We start from the raw sequence: 27,190 nt of genomic DNA on the forward strand, positions 1-27,190 counted from the left end.
AATAGATACATGACTATTAGCATAAAAATTTTTTTAGTATCATCTCACATATGCCATCTTTTCACATAACAGTGGTATGACTTACCCAACTTTGGGTGTGATACATGGGAGATTTGAAGAGATCTAGCATTTTTGACATCAAATACATTCAGATTATTCATTCAACTTTTGCCCAGAGCCCACCACATACAAAGCCTTTTATGCTAGATGATGTGGGATTACCTTTATTCTTAAGTGGTGCTGTTCTAGTAGTGATTGTAAGCACTACTACTTATCCAGCTACTTAAAAAAAGAAACATGCTTTATCATTTTCCACCTAATTATAAAAGTAATAAATCCTCATTTCAAAAAAAAATTAAAGAAAATATATTTAAAGAAAGAAAAGAAGACTAGCAATTTTTCATTCAGAGATAACTGGATGGTTACCTTGGTATAAAACTCGCTAAATTTGTTTTCCATAATACATCTACTAATTTATTTTTAAGTAACTGGTCATACTACTTATGCTATTTTTTAACCATTTTTAAAATTGCATGTATCATAGTCATGTTTGGATATACCGTAACTTAATTTCCTAATGATTTATGTTACCATTTTTTTAAAATGTAAAAACAATGCTACAATGTATGTTTTCTGCACACATGTCCAATTATTTACTTTAAATAAATTCTTAGGGGTACAAGTGCTAGGCATCGACATTTTAAAATGACAAATAATACCAAACTTCAACTCCTCGCATCACCTTTACTTAATGGCTACCTAAAAAAAAAAAATTCTGGCATACAGTAGTTGCTTGAATGACAACTGATGCATCAATAATGAATTAAAGAAGGTCATACGTGGAGTCCCTTCATTTCTACCTAGGGATAATGCTTTTTTGAAACTACAGCAAGCAACAAGGCGGGGTAGAAAGATTCAAAGACTTAAGTTGTAGACTCTGCTCTGTGTATCCTCACATAAACCATTTTAGCCCTCTTTCTGATTAATATATATTAATTCCTTGTGGTTATTGATAAAATTAAATAAAGATATGTAAAAAGATTCTGTAAAATCAATCCAAAGACTATACGGTTATATTAATCCAGTGCCCTAAATATAGTGAAATTTAAAGACTGCCAGACTAACTTACTTCACAAACTCAACCCAACCTTGCTATTGTTCCCATTTTGATCTTATTCTCCAATTTTAGTAACCAGATTCCTATCCTTTTCTTTCTATGTTTGTTGCCTGATTCCACTACAAATGGAATGGGATTTCACCTCCGACCCCCTAATCCCTGCTATACAGAATTCTGTCCACTGCCCAATACTTCCTACCTTCCCAATGTGATCTCAGCCTGTAAAGACTTCTCTGCCTTTTCCTGATAATTATCCGCCTTTGGTCCTGTAATCACAACCAGTCTTTTTCTGACTTATCTGAACATTACCAATTTTCATTTACGACATCAATGATCATTAACACCTAAACTCAAAATGTCCTGCTGCTAAGACTGACACAACATTTTAAAAAGGTTAGTAAATGTGTAAAAATGAACTGGAATGACATTTCTTCTTTAGTTCCAAACAGCCATTTCTAGCTGTATCATCTGCTCACTCCTTCACAGACCTAATTATCTAATCAAATGGGAATACTCATCTCTTTTGAACATGCCTAACCGTATCTTTGGTCAAAAAGTTCTTTCCATGTAGAAAACTCCAAATTTAATTTTCCCAAACCTTAACAAAATAACACTTCATCTATGAATGGTTCTGATTACTGTGTCTAGAGTGACTTCTTCAGAATTCTCATAGTCCTCTGCTGAGCATTTTTTATGGCTTATAATTATTCTGTTTCATATTATGGTTCTAATTTCTTCTACCTTAGATCTGTGCTGTCCATTATGGTAGCCAACAGCCACATGTGGCAATTGAGCACCTATAATGTAGCTCATCTAACTTGAGATCAGTACAAAACAGAATGCAAAACATCCCATTAAATTTTTTATATTTGATTACATATTGAAATAATTTTGATATACTGGGTTAAATACAACATGTTAATAAAATTAATTTCACCTGCTTCTTTTTGTTCTTTAATGTGAAATTCAAAATTATGTATTTCTATTGGACAATACTTTTTTTTTTCTCATTCAATTTACTGGGGTGACTGGAAGTGCGGCTTTCAACAGAGCCCCTGCATAGTTTACCAAGCTGTTTTCTGCAATAGCGATTCGGCAAAGGGGTGAGATAGGATAAAATCAAGACCAAACTCCATTCACGAAGCCATGCACTATGCAGGAAGGCTATGTCTGCTCAAGGAAAGAGAACCTGGTGCTTCCATTATGCTCTCCCTCACCAAACTGTAAGTTCTGTGTGTTCGGGAGGGTATGCCTTTCTTTAATTTTCACAGGCATTATATGTGCTAACAGTTGCCCCGAGAGGGGAACCAGGTCTTACTCATGTTCTGTCTGTCAAATAATAATCACTAAAAGTAGCTGAATGAAGAAATGAATGAGTAACCAACTCTATTACCTTCCTCAAGCACAACTCTTCTCATCAGTTGCTGAGAACATTTAACATTTTATCTGATTAGAGAATACAGCTTTCACTAGTGCCCACCACAAATCAGATTTATTGTTTAACCTCAAGACTCAAATTTTTCTATCTCTTCTAGATATTATAGCACCAAATCAAAAACAGTGATCATATATTTTTTATACCTTTATACTTCTAAATAAGCACGTGATAATTTGCACAAAATACTTATTACATGTTTACATATTTAAAAGATCAGAATAAATATAAATACCACCAAAGAATCCTCAATTTTTTCCCAACAAACCTGACTGCATTTCTCTTCTTGTCTCAGAATACTTGATCTTGGGAGATTTCACAATTTCAGAAGTGCCTGAGTCTACTGTCCTTACTCTTCCTTCGGGACACAAGTCTGTATTATGTTGAATATTATTTTTTTCCCCTTTTGTACTTTTTGTTATACATTCTTCACTACCTTTCTTGAGACTTATTTTTGAATCTACTTTCTTCAATTTGCAGGAGTTTTTCATTTTCTGAATTATGTCAGAGTTATCTAAATTGTTTTTATTTCCAGAATCCTTTTGGTTAATTTTCTTGCTTTCTTTTTTTTTCTCAACTAGATTTTTTGCCTCTACTTCATTTTTCTGGTTTTTTTTCTTCTTTATTTTCTTTTGGTTCAAAGCTTTGTTATCTTCATCTGAGAGGTCTGAATCAGAATCTGAAAGGTCGTAAAAACGTTTCAAATCCTCTGTAGTGCTGTGGTTGATGGGGCGTCCTCTTTTATCCACAGCATAATTCAGCTTGAACTTTTTGTCATGAAACATTGCTCGAAATCTCTTGTCAATTTTGACTTTTCGATCCTTTTCTGGCATTTCCCAAAATCTAGGGTCCTTTGTAACCCGCTTAAACCGCTGGTCACTCATTACTTCTTGTTTAAATGCCATTTTTAAATGTCTGACTGGACAAATACTTGAAGAAACTGAATACTGAAAAATAAAACAAATGTTACAATAATGAGAGGGGAGTAATATAATTAAATGAGATATTTTGGGAAAAATATCAATTTACAATATAGTTTAAGTGCAAATAAAAGTAACCAGTCTCATTTCATTTAGAAACTTATTCTGAGTCACATGCAGAAAACCAAAAACTATTAGAATATTTTCCTTAGGTTACAGAGCATTCGAAGAAATAAATTTAAGGCAAAAGCAAGGAGAATTCTAGGGCAAATGCTTACTAGCTAGTTGCACTCACTTAGTTTTTGTGTCTCTGTCTGTATACAAGTTAAAAGCTAATGTGATTAAGATCCCCCAGCTCCAACGGGTCTCATTTTTTCCTTCACAATATGGTCCTACTCTCTGTTAAACCTTACTTCATGCTACTTCACAGCCTTTAGTTCTAAAAGACTAGTATCATGACAAAACAGAACGAAATCAAGTCAGGTTTAGCTCACAAGTTTCTTTTTAGATCCAACAACCCTCCAAGAAGCAGATGAAGTCCCATTCTGGTTAATAAATATCACATCTTCCTGTAATTTATTTTAGAAGTGACAAAGGCTCAAATGGGCTGATTCCCACCCCCAAACATACTGGAATACATGTGTATACAATTAGTACTGTTTCTTGAAATTAGGCAATGGTTTAGTAGCTCTAGATCTGATTTTTGCAAAGAATCAAAGTCCCCGATTAGGAGCAAAAAGTAACCAAACAACGTAGTGGTGCTTTGTTTCAAAAGTCTCGACAATAAAGCTGTATTTCTTTCTTAAAAATTGAAAACAATTTTATATACCAAGAAAAATCAAAAGTTTCAATAAACCACTTGCACACTAAACAACAGTATTAATCACGGCGTGTCCGGTAGTGTTGAGTTTTTAAATGCATTAAAACATTTACTCCTCCGAACAGCCTTACGAAGTATGTGTCATCTCATCCAACTACCAGAGCCAACACACATACACGTTTCGAACGAAAGAACTTAACAAAAGTCAGATATTCAGAGAGAGGAACGCGACCTGACTTCATCCCCGACGCATGCCCTCATCTTCGCAGTCCACCCTCCTCTTTTACCCACCCTCTAACGCGGGGATAATCAGGGTGGCCCAGGAACAAGGGTCGTCCTAGCTCCCAAACTTCAGGACGCTGCTATTGGACTAAGGTACTTCGACAGGACCCTGAAAAGGGTCAACACTGTCCGAAAATGAGGCCGGAGAGACAAGAAGGGTGCGTCCTTCACGATTCCCAAACGAGGCTGGTTCTATACGTTTCACAACCCTTGTTAAACCCTACACCCCTCACCTCCTTGAAGCCCCCTCCGAGTCTCACGTGGGACCGCACCCACAATCCTCCGCGTGACGCTCCGCCGTAACGGCACGCGAACTGGGTCAAACTACTTTCTCTATCTCTCGGCGAAGAGGTGGAGAGTAGTCGCCGAAGCTGTGGCGGCGCATGCGCACGCGCACGATAGGCGCGTTAGCAGTAGGCGTTACACCGAAAGATGCTGCTGCTGACCAGGCTCTGGCTTCTGTGGCGTCGACCTCCGGCTGCTGGGGTGCGGGGGAAGAACTTTGGAGTCAGAAAGGTCGCCTCTGGCGTCTCTTCCCCAGGCAGCGCGTCGCCCAGAGCCCTAAATATCTTCGACCGGCGTTTGAAGAGGAAACAGAAGAACTGGGCGGCCCAGCAGCCCGACCCTATGAAGTTTGATTACCTAAAGGAGGAGGTGAGTTTCCGAGGCAGCGTGGGAGGGCGAAGACGAGTCTTGGCTTCGAGTCTCCGGGCTCCGGCCAGAACCCCACTGACACCACCTCACCGTGTGACCTTGAGCAGCTCCCTTCCTTTCTGGGCCTCCTTTGTAATCACGGAAGGGGCTCCTACCTTCCTACCTTCTGTTCAGGGCAAAGTAGACCGCTGCCTTCTTGAGGTTTCATTCTTGTGGGAGGTGAGACAGACGATGAATAAAAAAAATGTGGAGTCAGCTAAATAAGTTAGTTGAAAGTGAAGTGATACAGTGATTGCAATGGTCAGGGAGGCCCTTCAGACAGGCAATATGATGAGGCATTAGCCACGCCGACATCTCGGGGGGAAACTTAACAGGCAAATGCGGAGCCCCTGAGGCCAAAAGAACCCTGTTGAGGTCTACAGTGAAAAGGAGAGAGGAGGTCAGGGTGGGCCTAGTTTATTAGAGCCTTAAGCGGTAAGAATTTTGGATTTTCTTCTCTCTCAGCTGCCCATTCAATCTGGTAATCTCTGTCCACATGTGGCTGTTGAGCATTTCGGATGCGGCTAGTTCAATTGAGATGTTCTGTGAGTGTAAAATGCACTGGATTTCTGTAACTTAGTATGAAAAAAGGATGTAAAATATTTCACTAATTACTTTTTATATTGATTACATGTTTAAATATTTTTGATATATTAGGTTAAATAAATGTTATAGTTAATTTATTCTGTTTCCTTTTAATGTAAAGTGACTACCAAAAGAATTTTAATTGCACATGTGGCTTTTATTTTTATATTGGCAGGCACTGCTGTGGAGGAATGTGAGACTGTTGAACAGTTTTAAGCAGTGCAGTGATAGAATCTGGTTTTTGTTTTAGGAAGTCCAAATTAAGATACATTAAGATCTCTGGTTTATCTGTGTGATTTCAAGAGACCTCCTCTTCCCTGCCCTAGTGGACCTAGAGACTGGGATTTCTACTCTTTGAATAGGCAGTACTGAGCTCAGTCCTAAGTAATTGTTTCTTCAGGGATGGAGCAAAATTGAAGATCAAGCTAATGCAATAAATACTTATTGGGCTCCTACGTTGAGTAGAGCTCTGTGCAAGCCCTGACCTCATCAGATGATTGGCTGTGTTCTCAGGGTTCATGATGGAATCTAATCCTATATTACAGTTTGACTGAGGCCTGGCCAATATACAGATCAGAATAAATAAATAAAGTATATGAGAGTTTTTAAAATAATACTAGGCATGGTGTACAAAGTAGATTCTGGGAAAAGACTTCTGCTATACCTCTTTCATTCCCCTTTTCCCCCTAAAGCAGATACACGAATGTCCTGAACTTTTAGGTCCTACTAGAAACTGGGGTGTTAATGAGGGAATGAGTAGAATGGCGGGAATACTGGCTCCCACATCTATCCCTGTCAAATGAAGCTAGCCCAGCAAAAGAAGGCACCAACCTTATCACCTCTTTTAAATTAGGGTGGGATGGGGGAAGGGGTGTGAAGGGCAGTTTCTTCAGATTTGGCTGACATCTTCTAATTGGCAAATACTGCACACAAAAGTTGTTTATTCACTTAGGAGTTCCACAAAATTTGTAAGTAATTATCAAATAATAGAGTTTTTAACTAAATGATTAAGTTTAAACATTGATCTGTAATAAATTCCAGCTAATTAAATAATTTTTTACTTTTATATATTGCACACTAATATTTGTGGATAGTAATATACCTGCTATGTTCCTATTAATTTTCATCCTTGTGCTCTTATAGCACATGGGGTATAAAGGCCGTATATACATATGTACACATATATACATACATATATGAACATACATAGAGCATGGAGATATGTAGAATATGTTTAGTTTGATTTCCTTTAAATTGCCTTCAAAAGTAATATGCCACAATTTTTTTCATGGGATATTTTTATTTCGTATGTTCCTATTTAGAATTTGAAAAGAAAATTACTGTGGTCACGTTGGAAAGGGGATAAAGGGAAGTACTTACAAATATATTGAAACATAAATAACATATGGATTGTTGAATTCCAGAGTGTTAATTCTCTGTTAATGCCACTCATCTTAATTTGTGTACATCATTGTCCCTTACAATCCTTCAGGTTGGAAGTCGGATTGCAGACCGTGTATATGACATAGCCAGGTAGGTGATGATAAATACATAACAAAATATAATCAACTTTGGAGACTGGAGAAATTAGATGATGAGAGCTTGAGGCCTGGAATGTCAGAATCCGGATGAATTTATTACCAGGATTAGTGGTTTTAATCCCTCTATAAGTCTCTTGTCTTCATGTCTGGAAGACCATATGTTCTTCATTGTTGTCTACAGAAAGAATGAATGGAAGCACATGCTTAGCTTAACTCCAAACCTGAATGACTCTTCTACTTGATTTAGCCAAATGCTAGTAATGGGAAGATAGCTCCAAAAATAGAGATAAAGAATTGACTGCATGTGAATTTTTAATATTTACTAAACCTAGCTTTCATACAACAAGAGAATCTTCATTGTTAATCAAAAATGAACAACAGAATCTTTGGCCATCTAAGCAAAGGAGAATCTGTCTACCTAGATTTGTTTCCCAATCAGGCTATAAGAGACTGGCCATTTTATGTTAAGTATTCTTAATGTCAGTAAATGTTCTCTAATAATATATAAAGGCAGATTTGAGAACACTTTCTTCAAGTAATTAATAAAACTTTAATGGATTTATTGCTCTGTATTAAGCATAAGGAGAGCTTTACAGATTCAAGTTTATAACTACATGGTGAGAACCACAGTTAAATAGTGGCTTTGTGTAGAATTGCTGTGATGTTAGTAAATCACTTTCTTGCTTTTTTTTGTTTGTTTAAAAGACATCCATTAAATTAGACCAATATGGGATGAATTTATTATAAATAATTGCCCTCATTTCATCTATTTCATTAGTTCCATTATTTTAAAGATGTAAATAGCTAATTCTTTATACTATCATCACTTATTTGCCTGGATTTTAGGGCATTTGTGATCTAATAAATGAAACAAATTTTCCAAGTGTTTGAATTTTACAATTTTTTTTTTATGTCATACTACTAAACAAAACATGGTCTGTAGAGAAAACTGTAATTATGGCCAAAAGCATGTCTTAAACAAATAGTAACTCTTTGGAATTAAATTATTTAAAATACCAGTCTAGATGCCCTTGTTCTAGTGTTCTCTTATTAGAAAGAGTATTTTATATTGTCTGTACTGATCTTACAATGATTTTTAAAAAATAACCCCACAAATTATTAAATGTCTTATCTGTGTTATCTGAGGCTCACTTAATATTGCTTTAATCAGGGATGATAATAACTCAGAACTAATTTTCGTTGAGCATTTGTACTGGGGTAAATACTTTACGTGCACTGTTTCTTAAAATTTTCACACCAACACTGAGGGAGGTAATAACTTTTCCACTTTGTGGTTAGGGAAACTGAAGTATAACATGGTATAATCACTTGTCTCTGGTCACAGAGCCAGTAAACCTCAGGCCCAGAATTCTAACTCAAGTCAATCTGATTGCAAAGTCTGTGTACTTCAAGGTGCCACACCAACAATGTTCACAATTAAGACAGAGGGTGTTAGGTAAATAAGTGGTTCTCACCAGTGGTTCAGTTGTGTACTGGTGTTACAGATGGCGATGGGGTCCAGGCTCTTGGTGGTTGTAAACAAAGAATTTAAGGGACTACACAGAGTTAAGTGAAGCAAGGAGTGAAGCAAGCAAGATTTATTAAGAAAGCGAGTGAGATTTATTTATTTATTTTTGGTTTATATTAGCATCCTTTATGTTTATTTATTTTTTATTGTCGTTCAAGTACAGTTATCTCCATTTTTCCGTGCGAGCGAGATTTATTAAGTAAAGTGCACTTCCTAAGAGTGGGCCACCTCTGACCAGAGGATGGCTGCCTTCCATCAAAAGGGTGCAGACTTTATTGGGTCCCATGATTCTCCTTGATTGCCCACATGGGGCGGGGGTGGGGTGGAGACCGCAATGCTAACTTAGGATAATGAGGCACACAGTGGTCAACTGAAGCTCTGGTACTTAAGTGTGCCTCCTTGCCAGATGTCATAAGGTGATTCTTGGAGATCAGGATGCTAAGTGGCCGACAACAGCTGCAGAGTCTCAGGACTTCCTCATTCCTATTCCTCTCCTTCCTTGCTGAGGTTTTTAAAAACCTGAAAAGGGACTTTTTTGGTTCTAATAGAAAAGGATAACATTTTAAGTTTTCTTGCCACAAACTTTAATAAATGTATGGGTTACAGTTAGGTGTGTGTACTGATTTAGAATGACATGATATTTAGAGGAGACAGCATAGCATAGGGGATAATAGTTCTGGTTCAGGATTCAAATGGACTGAATTCAAGTTCTGATTGCTGCTTTTTAGTTGAGTAACTTTGGGTTGACTTATTTAACTCTGAACACTTAGCGTACTATAAAACCTGGTAAGGTTGCAATAAAAGTGAGCTATTATTTAGTTGGCATTTTGTTTTTAGTTTAACATACAATATTTCATGGTATTTTACACGATGATCTCTTAAGTCTTCTGCTGCCTCAGCAAATTTGAGAAGTAGAAATAATTAGTATGTTCCTGATAGGTGGGGTATTTTCATGTTAACTTCTTTTCATTCTTTGTCTGGATGTATTATCACATTAAAATACACCCCCTAAATCTGTTCTTAAATTCATGTCATGAAACAACCATATGGAAAGCCAGTTGAATGACTAGCCCAGAGAGACTTACTCTATCTGATGTGTTTTCTGGTACATACAACTTGCAAGGCAGAAAAGAGAGACAATAAAACTTTCTGAAAGTTTCATTCACTTTCAAATTAGTTGTTAGTAAATTATAAGCAAATTTTAAGGTGAAATTAGGTCTTAATAATTATTTTATGGACTGTATTATTACAGACAAAACATAACTTTTTTGTTTGTTTTTTAGAGATTTCCCCCTTGCTTTGGATGTCGGTTGTGGAAGAGGTTACATAGCACAACACTTGAATAAGGTATATCTATTAGATGATTTAATTTACTTTGAGAAAGAAAATTGGCTAACTTTAAGGAAGGAATTTCCTCATCTGTTGTATTTTGATTATATCAGAGTTGCTAATTTTTTTAAGTGGTTGAACCAGTGGTGGTTTTGTGTCCCCTCTTAAGTATTTTTCCTTAAAGTGGTTTTTGTTTACTTTGAATCTGTTTTATACAGTGTTCTTGCTGATTGTTTCTTTAAATGTATAGAAGATGCATTGCTCTTTATTCCTACTTTGTTCAAATGTTTTTAATAATTTGCAATAAAATCAGAGGGGCATTCATTTGGAAATGTGATTAAGATAATTTTTAGATAGGAAAAATACTAATTTCAGTATGATTAGTAACCTTTATTAATGCTTACCTGATTTTATTTTGCATTTTCTAATTCAAATTATAAAGACATTCATTTATTTGTTTAGCCCCTATATATAGGACACTCTGGGGACACATTAAAGTGGTGTTTCTATATAAAATCTACATAGAAAAAACATATACTTGGTCAGGGGCAGAGATAGGGGTATGTGTGAGGCTTTCAAAACACTGTTGTTGATAATAGTAAATGCCACAGAAATGGTACAGTTATTAAATTGTAACAGGAGTTAAGGGAAGGGAAAAATCAGTAGGGGTTCATGTGGTCAAAGACCTCTGAAAGGGTCTAGAATCTGATCTGGGATCTGAAAGAAACTGAATCGATATTTCATAGGCATTGGAAATAAAGGCATGGCAGGAGGTATTTCTTTACAAAGGTAGAATGCTGAGGATATGATACAGTGGTATTTAAGGAAGATTAATTTCAGGATAGCATATAAGAAGGATTGAAGAAGGGAGAGGATAAAGAAACAGACCAGTCGGAGAGCTGTGTAAAGGCAGTGCAAACATGAGAGAGAAAGATCTGCCACGCATATGGAGGCAGGTAGATACAAGGAAGGGATGTATATGAGAGATCTAGTAGAATCCACAAACCTTGATGACTGATCAGATATGGTGGGCATGGCAAATCTGTTCTTTTAGCTGTTCAGTCTAAAAGATGCATTAATCGATTCCTCTTTTGTCCTCCCCTTCCATATCAGATCCATCCCCAAATCTTATTTGAATTTGAAAATGTATCCATAGCTCTACCACTTCTTGCCACTTTCAGCATTACCATATTGGTCAGTATTGTAGTAATCTCTTCATTGGCCTCCCTGCATCTATCCTTGCCCTTGTCCATTCTCACTGTAAAGTAGTCCTTTTGAAACACAAGTCAATTTATTATCAGTTTTCTACGCAGAACTGCTGACTTCTTAGGTAATTTAGTAATAATCCAGAGTCCTAATCCATAAGGCCCTCGGTGATCTGGCTCTATATGATGTCAGTGACCTTATCTCCTTCCCCTCACTCCCCACCAGCTGGCCTCCTGGCTGATTCTTGAACTGGCCAGGGCTTTGAATTGCACTTGTTTTGTTCTCTTTGCTTTTTAAGACTTTTGTATGGCTTACTTCTTTACTTCTTTCAGATCTTAGCTCAAATAACCCCTCATCAAAGATCTGTCCCTTTCCTGACTATTCTATAAAATAGGGCACTCATTCTTCACTGGCTAGTTGCTTTATTTGCTTCCATAGCACTTATTAGCACCCGATGTATTTTTTATATGTTTGTTTATTTGGTGTGTATCTTCTTTTACTGAGATATAAGCTCCATAGACATGCTCACTTTTGTTCACCACTAAATTTCAAGTATCTACAACACACGATGAAGATTTATTAAATGCCTATTACATGAATAAATGCAAGATAAGTTTTAAGTTATCAATGACTAGAGACATCAGTGACTAAAAAAAGTAAAGGGATGAAATAAGGCAAGGAGTCAGGGCTATTATTTTAAATACGTTGAGTTTGAGATGACAGTGTTAATGTACAGCAGGTAGTTGGAAATATGGAACTGGAATTGGGGTTTGGAGGTTAAGGTCATTGACACAGGTATTCAGTATTCTGCTCTGCTACTTGCTGTCCATGTACACTTAGACCACTCGCCCAACTTCTCCAGATCTCAGTTTCTGGAACATGTAAGCAATAATACATCTCCACGGGTTGGCTAGAAGATTGAGACAAGTTAAGTTAGTCAAAGTGGAGGCTGCTGTTTTTATTTGGATTATTTGGAAGCCTCTGTCAGAGGTGACAATCGAAGCCACAGGAGTAGGTAAGCTCTGTAGGGCAAGGATATAGAAAGGAACCTTCCACAATTGTACTTAGGGTGGGAAACGAGGAGGAGCCAAGAAGGATGCCAGGAATAGTAAGTAGGATGGAAATTGTCTTACTAAGGTATCTCCCCCCAGCCCCCCGCCCAAATGCAAGGCCATGGGATATTTTTAATGCCATTTTAAAAATTGTTTTGAGGGTGTCCTCTAACATTACAATAATTTATTTCTCCATATTTCTGATCTTTTCTCCACAATTGTTCTGTCGAGATCCCTGAGGGAAGAGACTATGTTATTTATTTTTGTTTTCTCTTTTTCTTTTTTGTTCCTGCCCATCTAGCCCCCACCCCTGACAGCTGTGGGCCTGCTCTCTATGAGTGTGTCTCTGTTTTGTTTGTTAGTTCATTTTGGTTATTAGATTCCACATATGAGTGAAATCATATGGTAACTGCCTTTGCCTGATTGGCTTATCTAACTTAGCATAATTTCCCCAGGTCCACCCATGCTGTTGCAAAGGATTAAGATTTATGGCTGAGTAGTATTCCATTGTGTAAATGTATGACACCATTTTTATCCACTCATCTACAGATGGACACTGGGGCTGCTTCCAAATTTTGGCTATTGTAAATAACACTGCAGTTAACATGGGGGTGCATATGCTCTTTTGAATTAGTGTTTTGGATTTGTCGGATAAATTCCCAGAAATGGAATTGCTGGATCGATCATAAGGAACTTCCTTTTTTTAATTTTTTGAGGTAGTAATGTATTTTTTGATTATAAGGAGCAGAACTCCATTGAAGCCAGTTGAAAGACAGGGACATTTATTACTTAGAGGATCTCGTAGTACAGACAAGTGTCCCAAGGATGGGGACTTAGAAACAGCAGAATGAAGGTCTTTCTGTGCACATGTTCTCTGGGATTGCGTAGATGCTGCATGATTGCCTTCTTTCTTATATTTCCCTGCAGACTGTCCCTGGTGTTCACTGGTGCATGTGGCCCCAGTATGAGTAAGCTATACCCACTGGTATGTTGAAGTTAGCTTATACTGGTTCATGAGAGCTGATTGTTAACATTGAAATCAGCTGTTGGAGTATTTGTACGAAGAAATTTTGCAAATGCTTCCAAGCAGTCCCCCATCAAAAGCCAGTTGTTAAATATTTACCAGAACTCCTTTGCCTCCATTCCAAGTCTACATTCTGTTCTAACTCTGGGGACTTCTACCCTGTCCCTGAGTCTCTTAATTTAAATTTTTCAGTGAGAGACAAGGACAGATAGTCTGATTGGCCTAATTTTTACTCCTTGCACTGGTATACTAGAGCTGACTTGTGAGAGCCTATTGTGCATTTCTTTTCCCAACGCTACATTTAGTGACATCATGTTGGTAACATGAAATCCTCTTTTGGAATAGTTACATTATGCAAAATTGATGAACACTGCAACTCAGGGCACCTTTTTTTGAGAGCTTATAGTTAAACATTCAGCTGCCACCACTTGTCCTCAGGTGGCCAGGTAACTGAAGGGTAACCTTTACAAATTGTGGGCAGGGAAGTTCTTTAAGAAGGGGATATTGGTGAAATGGAAATGATTGGTATTTCTAGTGGAGAAGGGGAACAAGAGTAGAAAGTAGTGCAGTTTCTAGAAGACCATCAACATTGGTGTGCTTCAAAGAGGTCAAATGAAGTAGGACTAAGAGCAGACAGACTGTGTATGTAGTTGGTGATTAGGTTGTTAGTGATCATAAATAGTTTTCATAAACAGTGACAATGGAAATTGAGGAGAATAACAGTGAGAGAGTTACGGATTTCAAGCAAAACACTTGGAACGTGGTTAAAGGAGATTTTTGAAGGTTGGGAGGCATATATTTAAGGTGAGGAAAGAGACACAGAAGGCAGAGATTGAAGATTGGTAGAGATGGTGATGGAGCTGGATCCTGGAGAAAAGAGAACATAGTGGAAGGTGTTAATCTGGGAAAGAAATATAGTACTCTTCCCACTTTGAAGAAAAAGAAGGTATGTGAAACAGTAAAAAAAAAAAATTAAATTAAAAAAATGCTTAGTGCCCCCTACTCTCCAAATATCTGTGTTAAAGTCTTTCTTTACATTTTTGTAAACTCTGAATAACAACTGAAAGGCAGGAAAAGCAATACAAGTCTTCTGTGGCACAAGAGTGGGGACTAGTTCATAGCATATTATGCTTTGGAAAAAGCAAAACATATGCCTTAATCCAGTAGAGTAAATTAAGGGTGTTGATTATTCACACCTGTGTTCTCTATGTTACTAAATATAGTTAAATATGTTAACTATATTTAATATAGTTAATATAACTATATTTAAATAAAGTTGGTGGCATATATTTAAATATGTGTAATTTAATATGTTATTAAAGGTATTTGTGCACCATACTGGTTTGATGCAGAAAAATACCAGTACAAAGCTAAAAATTAATCTGTAACTATCACATTCTCTTTTAGAAACTTTAGCATTTGTTTTATTGTTACTGGATTTTTGTTTGTTTTTATAACATTGGATTAGCTTTATTATTTTTTTGCAGGAAACTGTTGGAAAGTTTTTCCAAGCAGACATAGCAGAAAATACTTTGGTAGGTAGCTTTTTAATATTGGTTTTTGATCTCCTGGTTTGATTATTAGTTCTTTATTTCTTTTAAAATGAAAATAGCTCTTTTTCTGATAAAATTAATAACACACAAAAAAGAAGTAATCAATACAGGAAACATAAGGGGGAAATCACCTCTAACCCTACCACTCAAAGGTATCCACTAGTAACATTTTGGTCTCCTCCTTTGTAGATGTTTAATTATCTTGTACAGTTTCATACAAATGGTATTATGCTAACATACAATGTTTTTGTCAGCACAGGGATACAAACACACATACTCCATTGTTTTAAATGACTATATAGTGTTCCAATATATGAATATTCCATAGTTTGTTTAGCTAAATTTGAATTGAAGGACAGTTATATTTCCAGTTTCTCAAAAACCAATATTATGACGAATGTCATTGTATAAAGCAACTTTGTTTTATTTATCTTCTCTCTGGGAATAAATTCCTAGTACTGGAATTTATAGATTCCAGACTGACCTTAGAAAGGTTGATAACTGTATTAAGTGAAAGTACCCTTTTACTCCTTCTCTTTGGCAACATTGAGCCAGTTGTTTTGTGTTTGTCAACCTGATAGGCAGAAAGTAGACTCTCATAATTTTTACTTGCATTTTTTTCATTACTAGTACTACCAAATACCTGTTGATATTTTTTGGTAACTGATATTTGGCTATCGGTATTTTTTAATTTGTGAATTTTATAATTTTGTGATGTATCTGTACCTTGTCCTTTTTCTACTTTTATTCTAAGTGTTTTTTATTCTAGGTTATTTTTTAGGGATATTAACCTTTTATCATACATATTATAAATATTTTCCCAAGTTTGTTGTTTACAGTATTTATTGCTTTGAGAAGTTTTTGGTTAGTTTATCGAATATATCAATCCTTTTCTTTATAGTTTCTGGCTTTCAAGTCATGTTTACTTATGCATTTTCATCAGAGAGTGTAAAAATGTTCACCAGTATTTTCATCTAGTACTTTTATGGCTTCAGTTTTTCCACTTAAACTTTTATTTTTCTGAGATTTGTTTTAATGTGAGATCGGTGTCCTGTTTATGTTTTGCTAACCAGCGAGTCAGTTTTTTTGGCTGGTCTTAAATGTAATTAAAGAAATATTTTTTGAGAGCCTTTTTTGTGGCTCCATTTTTTGTGGACGGGATAGAAACTGCCAAGTAAATATAACATGACTTAAATTTAACAAACAGTGATTGTGTTAATCGATATATTATAAATGTGTTTTTTAACCATTAGAAAAATACCTTAGAAACGGAAATTCCTACTGTCACTGTTTTAGCTGATGAAGAATTCCTTCCTTTCAAAGAAAATACATTTGACCTGGTGGTTAGCAGTTTAAGGTTGGTAATCCATTTGTACTTTTTAAAAAATAGATGTTATAAATAAAATAGATAATGAAGTAAATTCTTAATGCCGTTTCTTTTTAAGTCACAACCCAGGGTGTTTTGGGTTTTTTGGGGGGTTTATAAACTCTAGGATTTTTCTGGTAAAGAATTATGGCTATATGCTCAGTGGAGGAGATAATATGATATAGCACCACAACTTTTTTCCACAACTTCCCTCCATCTGCTAAAGCTTATCTGTGATAGAAGGGTTTTCCTCCCCAATGTAGCTTAGTATTCTGGAATTGATACTGATGGGAGCACAGGTGTGAAGGAGTATGCTAATTCCAATATTCCAATATTAGAGTAACTTTATAAATCCATTCTAGTAAATAAGGAAAAGCTCGCATTTCCTTCAATTTTAATTCTTTTTCTACACAGAAATATGCTCCCTAAGGTTACTTTTTTCCTTTTGTTCTTTCTACCGTGTTCTCCCACTGTATTACATGGATATGTATTACAAATATTTATTGAATAGATTATAATATGCAAGGCAATGAGCTAGATGCTTTTGGGGGAATACAGAAATAAATTCAGATAGAGATACTGTCCTCAAACAACTTAGTGTCTAACAGAGAAAATAAAGTAGCCTATATGGTACCTTATTTCTCCTGCCTTATTATTATAGTCAGATTTTCTTTCAAAGATACATGTTCAATGCAACCCTTTTGATAGCTGTTTTTAGGATGACCAATCATAATGGTTTGCCCATGACTTTGCCAGTGTTACTACCAAAAGGCTTATGCCTTAGGAAACTCCTCAGTCCCGGGCAAACTGAAAGAGTTGGACATGTTTGCTGTTTTCTTCAGTGAGTTTGTACCTTCTTCCCTGCTTTTAGGGGTGTGCTGAGAAAACTTGGAGTATTCAGATTCCATTGCTGAATAAATTTTGAAAAGTATTTAGAATCTGCCATGAAATAAAAAACATTACAGAGCTTTGGTCTAAGGGAAAGAACACTGGGCAGAGTCAGAACCCATGTTTTAACTTGAGCTTGTTTGCTGCTATTTGCGAGTAACTAACTTTGTTGCTTTCAGTTTCCCCATAATAGAGCTTATAACATGACCTTCTTAATTTTTAAAGTACCTAGTAATTGTTAGAAAGTATTATGAAAGATAATGTGAGCTTAACACAGTATGGTTTGAAATGGGTATTGAGAGCTGTCTTGGAAGTCAGCATAAAAAGATGCCAACTCCACTAAGAAAGTGTGACTGTATTCTACAGAGACTGATTTTTGTTGTCACATATCACTACGTACTGGGAGAAGGTAAATAGAGTCAAAAGATGATGCAGGGGTTTCTTTGACTAAGTTTGCAGTATATAGAGCTCTGGATTTGTTTGTATTTTCCTTTTATGATCTCAAAAAACATGGGGTATTAATTATCAGAAAACTCACGGGTGAGTTAATTTTTTGATGACTAGTACTATTTACCTTGGGGAAATTAAAGGTTTTCTTGTGAATTTTATTTTTTTCTAGGAAGGTAGGATTTAGAATACTGTATGTCTGTAGCTTAAATATTTGGCCTAATTGATGAACTTCTTTGAACATGTCATCGGGTGCTTATTTTTACTATTTTCTTCAAATAAGTTTTCAGAATAGCACTGAAGATGAGATGCTGGTTAGGAATGACTTTTACTTTATTTTTTCCCAGCTTTATTGAATTGTATATAAGTTTAAGGTCTACAGTGTAGTAATCAGATACATGTGTATATTACAAAATGATTATCGCAATAAAATTAGTTAACATCTTCATCCCTTCACATTATTAGGATTTTTGTGTGTGTGGGGATAACATTTAAGATCTACTCTCAAAAATCTTGAAGTGTGTAGTACAGTATTTACTAATTATAGTCACCATTCTGTGCATTAGATCCCCATACTTATATCTCAGAGGTTATATCCTTCAGTCTCCTGTCCCTGATAAACTACCATTCTATTCTGTTTGGCTTTTTAAAGATTCTGTACATAAGTGAGAACATACAGTATTTCTCTTTGTCTGATTTATGTCTCTTGGCACAATGCCCTCAAGGCCCCTCCATATTGTCCCAAAAGATAGGATTTCCCTCTTTTCTGTTGCTGAGTACTATTCTACTGTGTGTGTGTGTGTGTGTGTGTAACATTTTTTTTTTTTAAGATTTTATTTATTGTTAGAGAGAGGGGAAGGGAGGTAGAAAGAGAGAGAAGCATCAATGTATGGTTGCTGGTTGTGTGTCCCCAACTGAGGACATGGCCTGCAACCCAGGCATGGGCCCTGACTGGGAATCAAACCAGCAACCCTTTGCTTCTCAGGCTGGCACTCAATCCACTGAGTCATTCCAGCCAGGGCGTATCTTCTTTATCCATTGAAGGACACTTAGTTTGTCTCCACATCCTGGTTATTGTGAATAATGATGCACTGAAGGTGGGGGTGCAGGTATCTCTTTGAAATAAAACATTTTTTATTTCTTTTTTTGGATATATACCCAGAAGTGGGATTGCTGGATTATATGGTAGCTCAGGGTTTTTTGAGGAACCTCCATACTCTTTGTCCAGTTTACATTCCCACCAACACTATACAAGGGTTCCCTTTACTCTCCATTTGTGCCAACATTTCTTACCTTGTTTTTTTTTTTTATTGTAGCCATACTAATAGGTATAAGGTGATAGCTCATTGTGGGTTTGATATGCATTTCTCTAATCATTAGTGATAATGAGCATCTTTTCATATACCTGTTGGCCATTTGTATGTCTTATTTGGAAAAACTTACTTATACTTTAATCAGTGAAGAATAATTGGACATATAATCATATCAACAAAGTGAAATGCTCTCACATTTTCTAGTATGACAGAAGGAAAGTTTACCCCTAGGAATAGTATTTTTGAAATTTGTATAAAATCAGTCTGCTATGCAATTTCAAATTTAAAATTATTCTTTTGTGGCTTATCATTATACTAGTGATGCTTATTAATTATATGAATTAAGCTTAAGTAAATATGTATTTTCATATTTTAGTTTGCACTGGGTGAATGACCTTCCTGGAGCACTTGAACAGGTAAGAAATTTAATGTTGATTCTAATAGCCTGTGTTATTTTATTTATTATTAAAAACTTCTAGATGTTTCTGTAGTTCACATGGAAACTTAGAGATGTTTTCTGTTTTATACTTCTGACAATTGGCAGTTGAAACAAATCAAGTAAGGATTTTATTTTGTTCTATGTGCTGGATATAGTTGGTGCACTTTGACATATTAAGTATATTGGGTGATATTCTCCCTCCCTGGCAATTCAGAAGATCTTATGGAGATGTTTAAATATTTATGAAAACTTTAGTAACGTATAAAATAATATTGATATGACATTTTCTCAGTGGGTTTTTTTTCCTCTTTAATTGCCTATAAATTTTTTGTGGATAGGAACTTACTTGTTTATATTTGTATCTTCCACATGCCTTATACTTCGAGAGTTCTAGGTAAATGTTCATTCGCTGATATTTATTAGCGAACAGATGAGTGGTAGGTAAAAATCACTGTGTTCAGAGGAGGGAAGGAGATCACTCTGGTGTGGACCTGCCAAGAAAGCTTCAAGAGGAGGGAATTACTTACAAAGGGCCTTAGAGGGTAAGTCAGGTTTGGAGTGGGAAGGCATTCCAGAAAGGCAGAATCAGAATAGGCGAGAGATTTAAGAGCCCCGGAAGTATGAAAGGATAAAGAGGAAGCCTGTTTGGAGGATAAGCTTAGCGCTGGGTGATGAGGTATATTGGAACCAGGTTTAGGAGGACTTGGGTGACAGATTAAGGAATTTGGAGTTTATTCTTTATGCAATTCAGAGTCACTGGAGGATTTTGAAGAGGAAAGTGACATGATTATAAAGCTGGTGGGCTAGAAAATAACTACCGTATCTTAAGCACATACTGTTTTTCAATCACTGTGCTCTTTTATGTGTGTTAACTCTGCCAGATGTCTTCATTTTGTTGATTAGAAAACTCATGCCAGAAGTTGACTCAGTTGAAGTAAGATTGTTTTCAGTGGTCCAGACATGAGGTAAACTAAACCTAGGTGTCAATGATAGGAGTTAAAAGGAAGAGAGAGTTATTGTAGGACTCTGCAAAGGAAGAATCCACAGTGGCTGGTTAGATCTGAAGATCAAAGAGAGGGGGGAGTAAAAGCTCACCTTGAAGTTTTGAGTCTGTATGCCTGGGAGAATAATTAGTAAAAATGGAGGAAAAAATGATAATGATCAGATAAGGGCAACAGAAAATGATAATTAACAGAAATATGGCACTTGCAAAGGGAAGTTAGTTTAAGCATAAGGGTTGTGTATGTGTTGGAAGTATTGGGGAGTAAGTATGCCAAGGGACAAATGTCTGCGGCACAGGAAGTTGAACGTGAGTTCTCGGAAGAGGTACAAGCCAAATATGAAGTTTGGAAAATAATCCTTGTGAAATCCATGAGAATTGATAAACCCTCTGAGGTAGAGAGAAGCTGCAGAGAGCTGCTGAATATTAGGTACTTGCTATATTAGAGTTTTGTGACTAGTGAGGGAAGTAACATTAAAGAAGCAGAAGGAAAGAAATCAAGAATTTTACAGTTGGCTTGCTTGCATACTGTTTAGTAATTGCTTCATATTTTGTAATAAATATATTTTTATATTTTGTAATAAATATATTTGTAATATAAAATATTTCAAAAATATTGTGTGATAAATATATAATTAAATATATTTACTATAGATTCAAGATGGATACTTTGATTAGAACAGTGTGCAGTGTTTTGGATCCTGCTTTACTTCAGAATCCATCCTTTCCAGTAGTGTTTCTCATTGTAGAAAATATCCAAAACTTTTCAAAACTAGTTACAGATTATAGGTCTGAGAGTTGGTGAGTAAACTTTTGCAATTCTGGAATTCATTGTAGCCACTATTTTGCTTAAGTTACCAGTTAAAAAGTGTATTTGTTTTCAAACTAGAAAATAAGTTAGTTACTTCTCCTTAAGGAAAACTAATGTGTTTCCAGGTTAATGTGAATTATAAGGGTTCCTCTATCAATTAGCTTTTTCTGCATCTCAAGGCAACCCAGCTTAGTGGTTTAAAACAACAATTTACTTAGCTTATGATTTTGTGGGTTGAAAATTTGGGCTGGATTTAGGAATTTTTTCTGGTTCTGGATTGGCTTATCCATGTGTTTGTGATCTGGTTCTAGATCGTCTTGTAGCTTGCTGGTCAAGGGTGGTCTCAGCTGTGATACCCAGCTTATCTCTGCTCCTCATGTCCCTCATCTTTCACCAGACTAGATTGTTCACAACATGATGGCCAGACCAGGCTCCAAGAGAACAGGTAGAAACATGCAAGGCCATTTGAAACCTTGGCTTGACATGGACACCCTGTAATGTGCACTGCATTTCTTTGGCCAAAGCAAGTCACACGTCCAGCCCAGAATCAAGGATAGGGGAAGTAGACTCCATCTCTTGATGGGAGTTGTTACAGAGTGGTATTTCAGAGGGCACAGATACAGAGAGAACTGTAATTTTTTACAGTCCACCACACTGCTATTTTTTTCCTTCAGTATTTTTCTAATAATAAAAGTAAGTTGAATCTATTTTTTAAAAAATTTTGAAAACATATATTTTATAGATACTAATACTATCAATACATGTATTGTCTATCTTTACAACAATATTATGCTGCAATGCCTTTTTGACAGTTTCCTTAGATATTATTTATTAAATAATCTAATTATTTGACAAACTAAGAATGGTAATCATAAAATACTGATTTAGATATAAAAATATATGTTTGCCATTTTTATGTGTAACATTTTGAACAGTTATGTTTTCTTGTATTTATTACAGATTCATTATGTTTTAAAACCAGATGGCGTTTTTATTGGTGCGATGTTTGGAGGCGACACACTCTATGAACTTAGGTGTTCATTACAGTTAGCAGAAACGGAAAGGGAAGGAGGATTTTCACCACATGTTTCTCCTTTCACTGCTGTCAGCGACCTAGGACATCTGCTTGGGAGAGCTGGCTTTAACACACTGACTGTGGTAACTATCGAGAGAATCAGGTACCCCATTAATTACACAGTTCAGAAACAACTTCTCATTTTGAAGATAGAAAACTGTAGGTATCGATGGTATCGTTGGAAGGTTTTGGCACTTCCTGTTTTTAAATTCAGTTTGTATAAACACATCTTGATTGACACAAAGTAGGAATGTAAAATTTTTAGTATTAGTTACCTGAATGCTAGTTCAAAAACAATCTACCTCAGTTAAGGAGGAGGCTATTTTTTAAGACATAGTTGGAGAAAAGGGGATGTACATGATCATGTAGAACACTACCTCTATCTGCAGCCCTCAACTGAAATAGTGCCACGTAAAGCAGAAATGAGAGAATGTACATTTACAAGAGTCAGAGAATGTAGGATGGGGGCTGTGGTCATTAGGGCTGGAGAGATCTGGAAAGTGGACCCATCCGCCTTCAGGGTAGAAGAAACATGGAGTCAGCATGATACAGTGATAGAGGAAGGCATGGGTGTCTGGCAGGAATAATGTGGCTCCTTCCCTTGCCCCTTTATTAGCTAGGGGAATTGGAAGATTTATTTCACTTCTCTGTGCATTCTTTTTGTTTTTGATTTTTATTTGTTAATGCAAATATTACCTCAGGTGGCTGTTACAGTTAAATAAGATAAAGGGTATGAAGTGGCTGCACCTTAGCAGTTGCTCAGTAAGTAGTAGCTCTTGTCTTTTCCTCTCTCCCTCATTTACTCTTAGCACTTTCCAGGCTAAGGATTCCATTAGCAAGTCATCTGGACAGAAAATGATTACTCTCTTCCAACTCCTTTCAGTAGCAGAGTCATTCTAAAGGATCCCTTTACTGCCTTAAGAGACTGGCTGAGTAGACTTGCTATCATTTTCTGGACCCCTCAGACCTAGAAACATCTCTAAATCTGATTAGAGGAAATAGCAATTTCTTGATGAAAAAAAGCTTCTCATTGCACAGAGACAGTAGGTTTAAAATCAAAATAAATGTTTAAGGTGATTCAGTGTGAATGTATTTCATAAAAATCAGCCAACCAAAAATGGATTGTCCTATCTTTCCCAATTTTGATAGAAAGGAGGGGCATAGGCTAGGGCCTCTGGTGTTGGAAAGGGGCTTTCAAGGAAGGAAGAGATAATAGGCTAGGAACTGATAACAATCCTCAAGATTTCAGTTTTGTCTTTGTAAACTTGTAAATGCAATGAGTCAATAGAAACTGCATTGTGAGATATTAGCTGAAAATGGAAAACTGCTTTATGTGAAGGTTCTGCTTTGTAATTAAAACACTGTCGATACTGGCAGTGGTACATTGAGGGAATCACTGTCAATATTGACAATGGTACATTGAGGGAATCACTGTGTGTATATATATTTTATTGATTATGCTATTACAGTTGTCCCATTTTTTCTCCCTTTTATTCCTCTCTTCCCTGCACCCCTTGCCCCCCACCACTAGCACTCCCCCTCCTTAGTTCATGTCCATGGGTCGTACATATAAGTTCTTTGGCTTCTCCATTTCCTAAACTATTCTTAACATCCCTCGGTCTATTTTGTACCTACTATTCATGCTTCTTATTCTCTGTACATTTTCTACCATTCTCCCCTCTCCCCTTACCCTCTGATCTCCATTTCTGTGATTCTTTTCCTGTTCTAGTTGTTTGCTTTTGTTTCTCTTTTTGGTTTTTTTTTTTTTTAGGTTCAATTGTTAATAATTGTGTGTTTGTTGTCATTTTACTGTTCATAGTTTCTGATCTTCTTTTTCTTTGATAAGTCCCTTTAACATTTCATATAATAAAGACTTGGTGATGATGAACTCCTTTAACTTGACCTCATCTGGGAAGCACTGTATCTGCCCTTCCATTCTAAGTGATAGCTTCACTGGATAGAGTTATCTTAGATGTAGGTCCTTGCCTTTCATGACTTTAATACTTCTTTCCAGCCCCTTCTTGCCTGCAAGGTTTCTTTGGAGAAATCAGCTGATAGTCTTATGGGAACTCCTTTGTAGGTCTCTTTTTCTCTTACTGCTTCTAAGATTCTCTCCTTATCTGTAATCTTGGATAATGTAGTTATGATGCACATTGGTGTGTGTTTCCTTGGGTCAGACTTCTTTGGGACTCTCTGAGCTTCCTGGATCTCCTGGAAGTCTACTTCCTTGGCCAGATTGGGGAAGTTCTCCATTATTTTTTCAAATAAGTTTTCAATTTCTTGCCCTTCCTCTTATTCTGGCACCCCTATGATTTGGATGTTGGAAAGTTTCAAGTTGGCCCCAAGGTTCCTAAGTCTCTCCTCATTTTTTTGAATTCTTGTTTCTTCATTCTGTTCTGGCTGAATGTTTATCTCCTTGCCATATTTCTTTGTCTCAGCATACCTGTTACGTTGGGAGGGACAGAGCCCTAGGTATTCACCAGAGTGGGGCAACCTAGGTCATACCCTGCTGTGATGCTGGAGGGGTCCGAGAGGGAACAATGCCTCTTGCTCTGCTCTCAGCAGCTTTCGTCCTTCCCCTGCTACCCACAAGCAAAATTGGGCCCTTCTGGTGCTGATTACCAGGTGGGTGGGTTTGTGTATGTTCTAGGACCCTATGCGTCTCTCCAACAGACTCCTGTGAAGCTGGGTGTTTCTCCCACTGCCGCATCCCCCACAGGTATTTTACAGCCAGAGGTTTTGAAGCTTTGTTTTCCAACACTGGAACCCTGAGTTGCTGGCCTGTCTTGCTTCCCTGTTGTTCCTTCCAGTTTATCCACACGCAAATGTGGGACCACTCAGTCCTCCAGCTGCCACGTTGCTGCAGGTCCTCTCTGCCCTGGCTGCCCATCACTGCTCCTCCTACTGGTCTGGATGAATGTTTCCTCTTTAACTCCTTGGTTGTTGGACTTGCATACAGTTTGATTTCCTGGCCATTCTGGTTATTTTTTGTTTTTAAATTTGTTGTTGTCCTCCTTTTGGTTGTGTGAGGAGGCAAGGTGTATCTACCTATGCCTCCATCTTGGCCAAAAGTTGACTGTATATTTTAAATACATTTTTAATTACATATGTAATAACACAAATACATTTGTTGTAAACATTGCACTCTATAGATAAAGTGAAAGTCTGTCATTCCCCTTTAGTCCCCAAAATCTTAGCTCTCTTCTGAAAGCAACAATCCTCAAAATGTTGGTCTTGCAACCCCTCTACACTCTTAAAATTACTGAAGACCTTAAAAGGCTTTTGTTTATGTGAATGATATCTGTCAATATTAACTATATTAGAAATTAAAACTGAATTTTAGTAATTATTCATTTAAAACTAAATATACCAGTACCAGTTACATCATAGCATAAATAAGTTATTTTTTGTGAAAAAGAACTGTATTTTCCAAAAGAAAAAAGTGAGAGAAAAGAATATCATTGTTTTACATTTTCACATACTCCTTTAATGTATGGCGTAGTAAAAGCTAGATTCTCATGTCTACTTCTGCGTTCACATCTATTGCAATATCACATGTCATGTAACTTCTGAAAAACCCCATTGCAGATTCCTGAGAGATTTAGAGGTGAAAAAGTCAAATATATAGAATGGCAGAGTATGGTAACAGCTACTTCTAGGGCAGCAAGGACCCAAGGACTCCCCAAACCACACTGAGATCTGCTCAAAGACAGACACATATTTTTGAAACCTGTTTTTCATTCTTAACAGAATATTTTAGATTGTTTTCCAAATCAATACGAATATATTTGCCCTCCTTAACTTCTGTGCATTCTATAGTGTGACTGTACCACAGTTTTATTTCACAATTTCTCTAATGAACAACATTTATGTTTGTTCCAGTTTTTTGTTGCTGGTGGTCTTTTTGCCAAGAGAAACAATTCTGAAATGACTATTTTTTTTATTGTTTTCATTTATTTATTCAATCTTACAATAAGCATTTATTGAGTACCTTCTCTCTGCCAGGCACTGTTCTAGGTACTTCGGATATAGCAATGAACAAAACATAAATCCCTGCCTGCTTTCTTGAATTTATAGAGGGCCTGTCAGTAGGCTTTAGAGGTCCAAAAACACTGGATGTTGTAAGGAAATACGGTTTTTTGTTGTTCATATGTGCAGGATAGGGCCCATTTTTTTTATCAGATTGTGAGAGAAGACTGATTGAAAATAGAATCCACTGATTTAAATCATTAATCTTTATTATTTATTGTATTTATAATAAGGAAAAAAGATTATCTTTACAGTTCACCCTTTTAAGACTTGCCTCCCAGCCCTGGCCCATGTGGCTCAGTTGGTTGGGTTGCTGATTGGGTTGTTGGTTCGATTCCAAGTCTGGTTCCCAGTTGGGGCATGTGGGAGAGACAACCAATCTATGTTTCTCTCTTGCATCAATGCTTCTTTCCCTACTTCCTCCACTCTCTAAGCAGATGAATAAAATCTGTAACAAAAAAAAAAAAGGAAAAAAAAGATTGCCTCTCATATTGCTATCTTACAAACTGAAGTGGTGAAATGAAGAGAATCATGAGTGCAAAGGTAAAAAGATATGCTAAAAAGTGTAGGAGGGGATGTAGGGAACAGAAGAAATGTGGAGACAGGTAGTACAGATGTTCATGGGGATATGTTAAAAATTTGCACTATGTCATACAAGTTAGTCAACGACATTAGGGGCCTCAAAAGTTGTTGCCTATGAGGAAAAAAGATGAGACTTCTATCCTGAGTCCTGAAAA

At 36.5% G+C, this 27,190-nt stretch overlaps 2 protein-coding genes across 5 annotated transcripts in view; one reads left to right on the top strand and one right to left on the bottom strand.

Annotated features, from left to right (window-relative positions):
* Nucleotides 1-4,864, bottom strand: part of ESF1 (ESF1 nucleolar pre-rRNA processing protein homolog) — a 62,776-nt gene extending 57,912 nt beyond the window's left edge. Inside the window, exons 1-2 of one of the 2 annotated variants that reach the window (XM_054574071.1) lie at nucleotides 4,808-4,864; nucleotides 2,821-3,499 (exon numbers count right to left, since the gene is read on the bottom strand). In XM_054574071.1, coding sequence (XP_054430046.1) covers nucleotides 2,821-3,457 — 637 coding nt within the window. In that variant the 5' untranslated portion in view covers nucleotides 3,458-3,499; nucleotides 4,808-4,864. The other variant, XM_054574070.1, reaches the window with a different exon arrangement.
* An 80-nt stretch (nucleotides 4,865-4,944) lies between these two features.
* NDUFAF5 (NADH:ubiquinone oxidoreductase complex assembly factor 5) overlaps nucleotides 4,945-27,190 on the top strand; it is a 33,094-nt gene continuing 10,848 nt past the window's right edge. For all 3 annotated transcript variants that reach the window (XM_054574073.1, XM_054574072.1, XM_054574074.1), the window contains exons 1-7: nucleotides 4,945-5,228; nucleotides 7,345-7,385; nucleotides 10,205-10,268; nucleotides 15,020-15,067; nucleotides 16,339-16,442; nucleotides 19,476-19,515; nucleotides 22,310-22,507. In XM_054574073.1, coding sequence (XP_054430048.1) covers nucleotides 5,007-5,228; nucleotides 7,345-7,385; nucleotides 10,205-10,268; nucleotides 15,020-15,067; nucleotides 16,339-16,442; nucleotides 19,476-19,515; nucleotides 22,310-22,507 — 717 coding nt within the window. In that variant the 5' untranslated portion in view covers nucleotides 4,945-5,006. The remainder of the gene's footprint in view (nucleotides 5,229-7,344; nucleotides 7,386-10,204; nucleotides 10,269-15,019; nucleotides 15,068-16,338; nucleotides 16,443-19,475; nucleotides 19,516-22,309; nucleotides 22,508-27,190) is intronic.

Source organism: Pteronotus mesoamericanus, unplaced genomic scaffold (assembly GCF_021234165.1).
Source record: "Pteronotus mesoamericanus isolate MK-2021 breed Mesoamerican mustached bat unplaced genomic scaffold, CSHL_Meso_final contig_25, whole genome shotgun sequence".
NCBI lineage: Eukaryota > Metazoa > Chordata > Mammalia > Chiroptera > Mormoopidae > Pteronotus > Pteronotus mesoamericanus.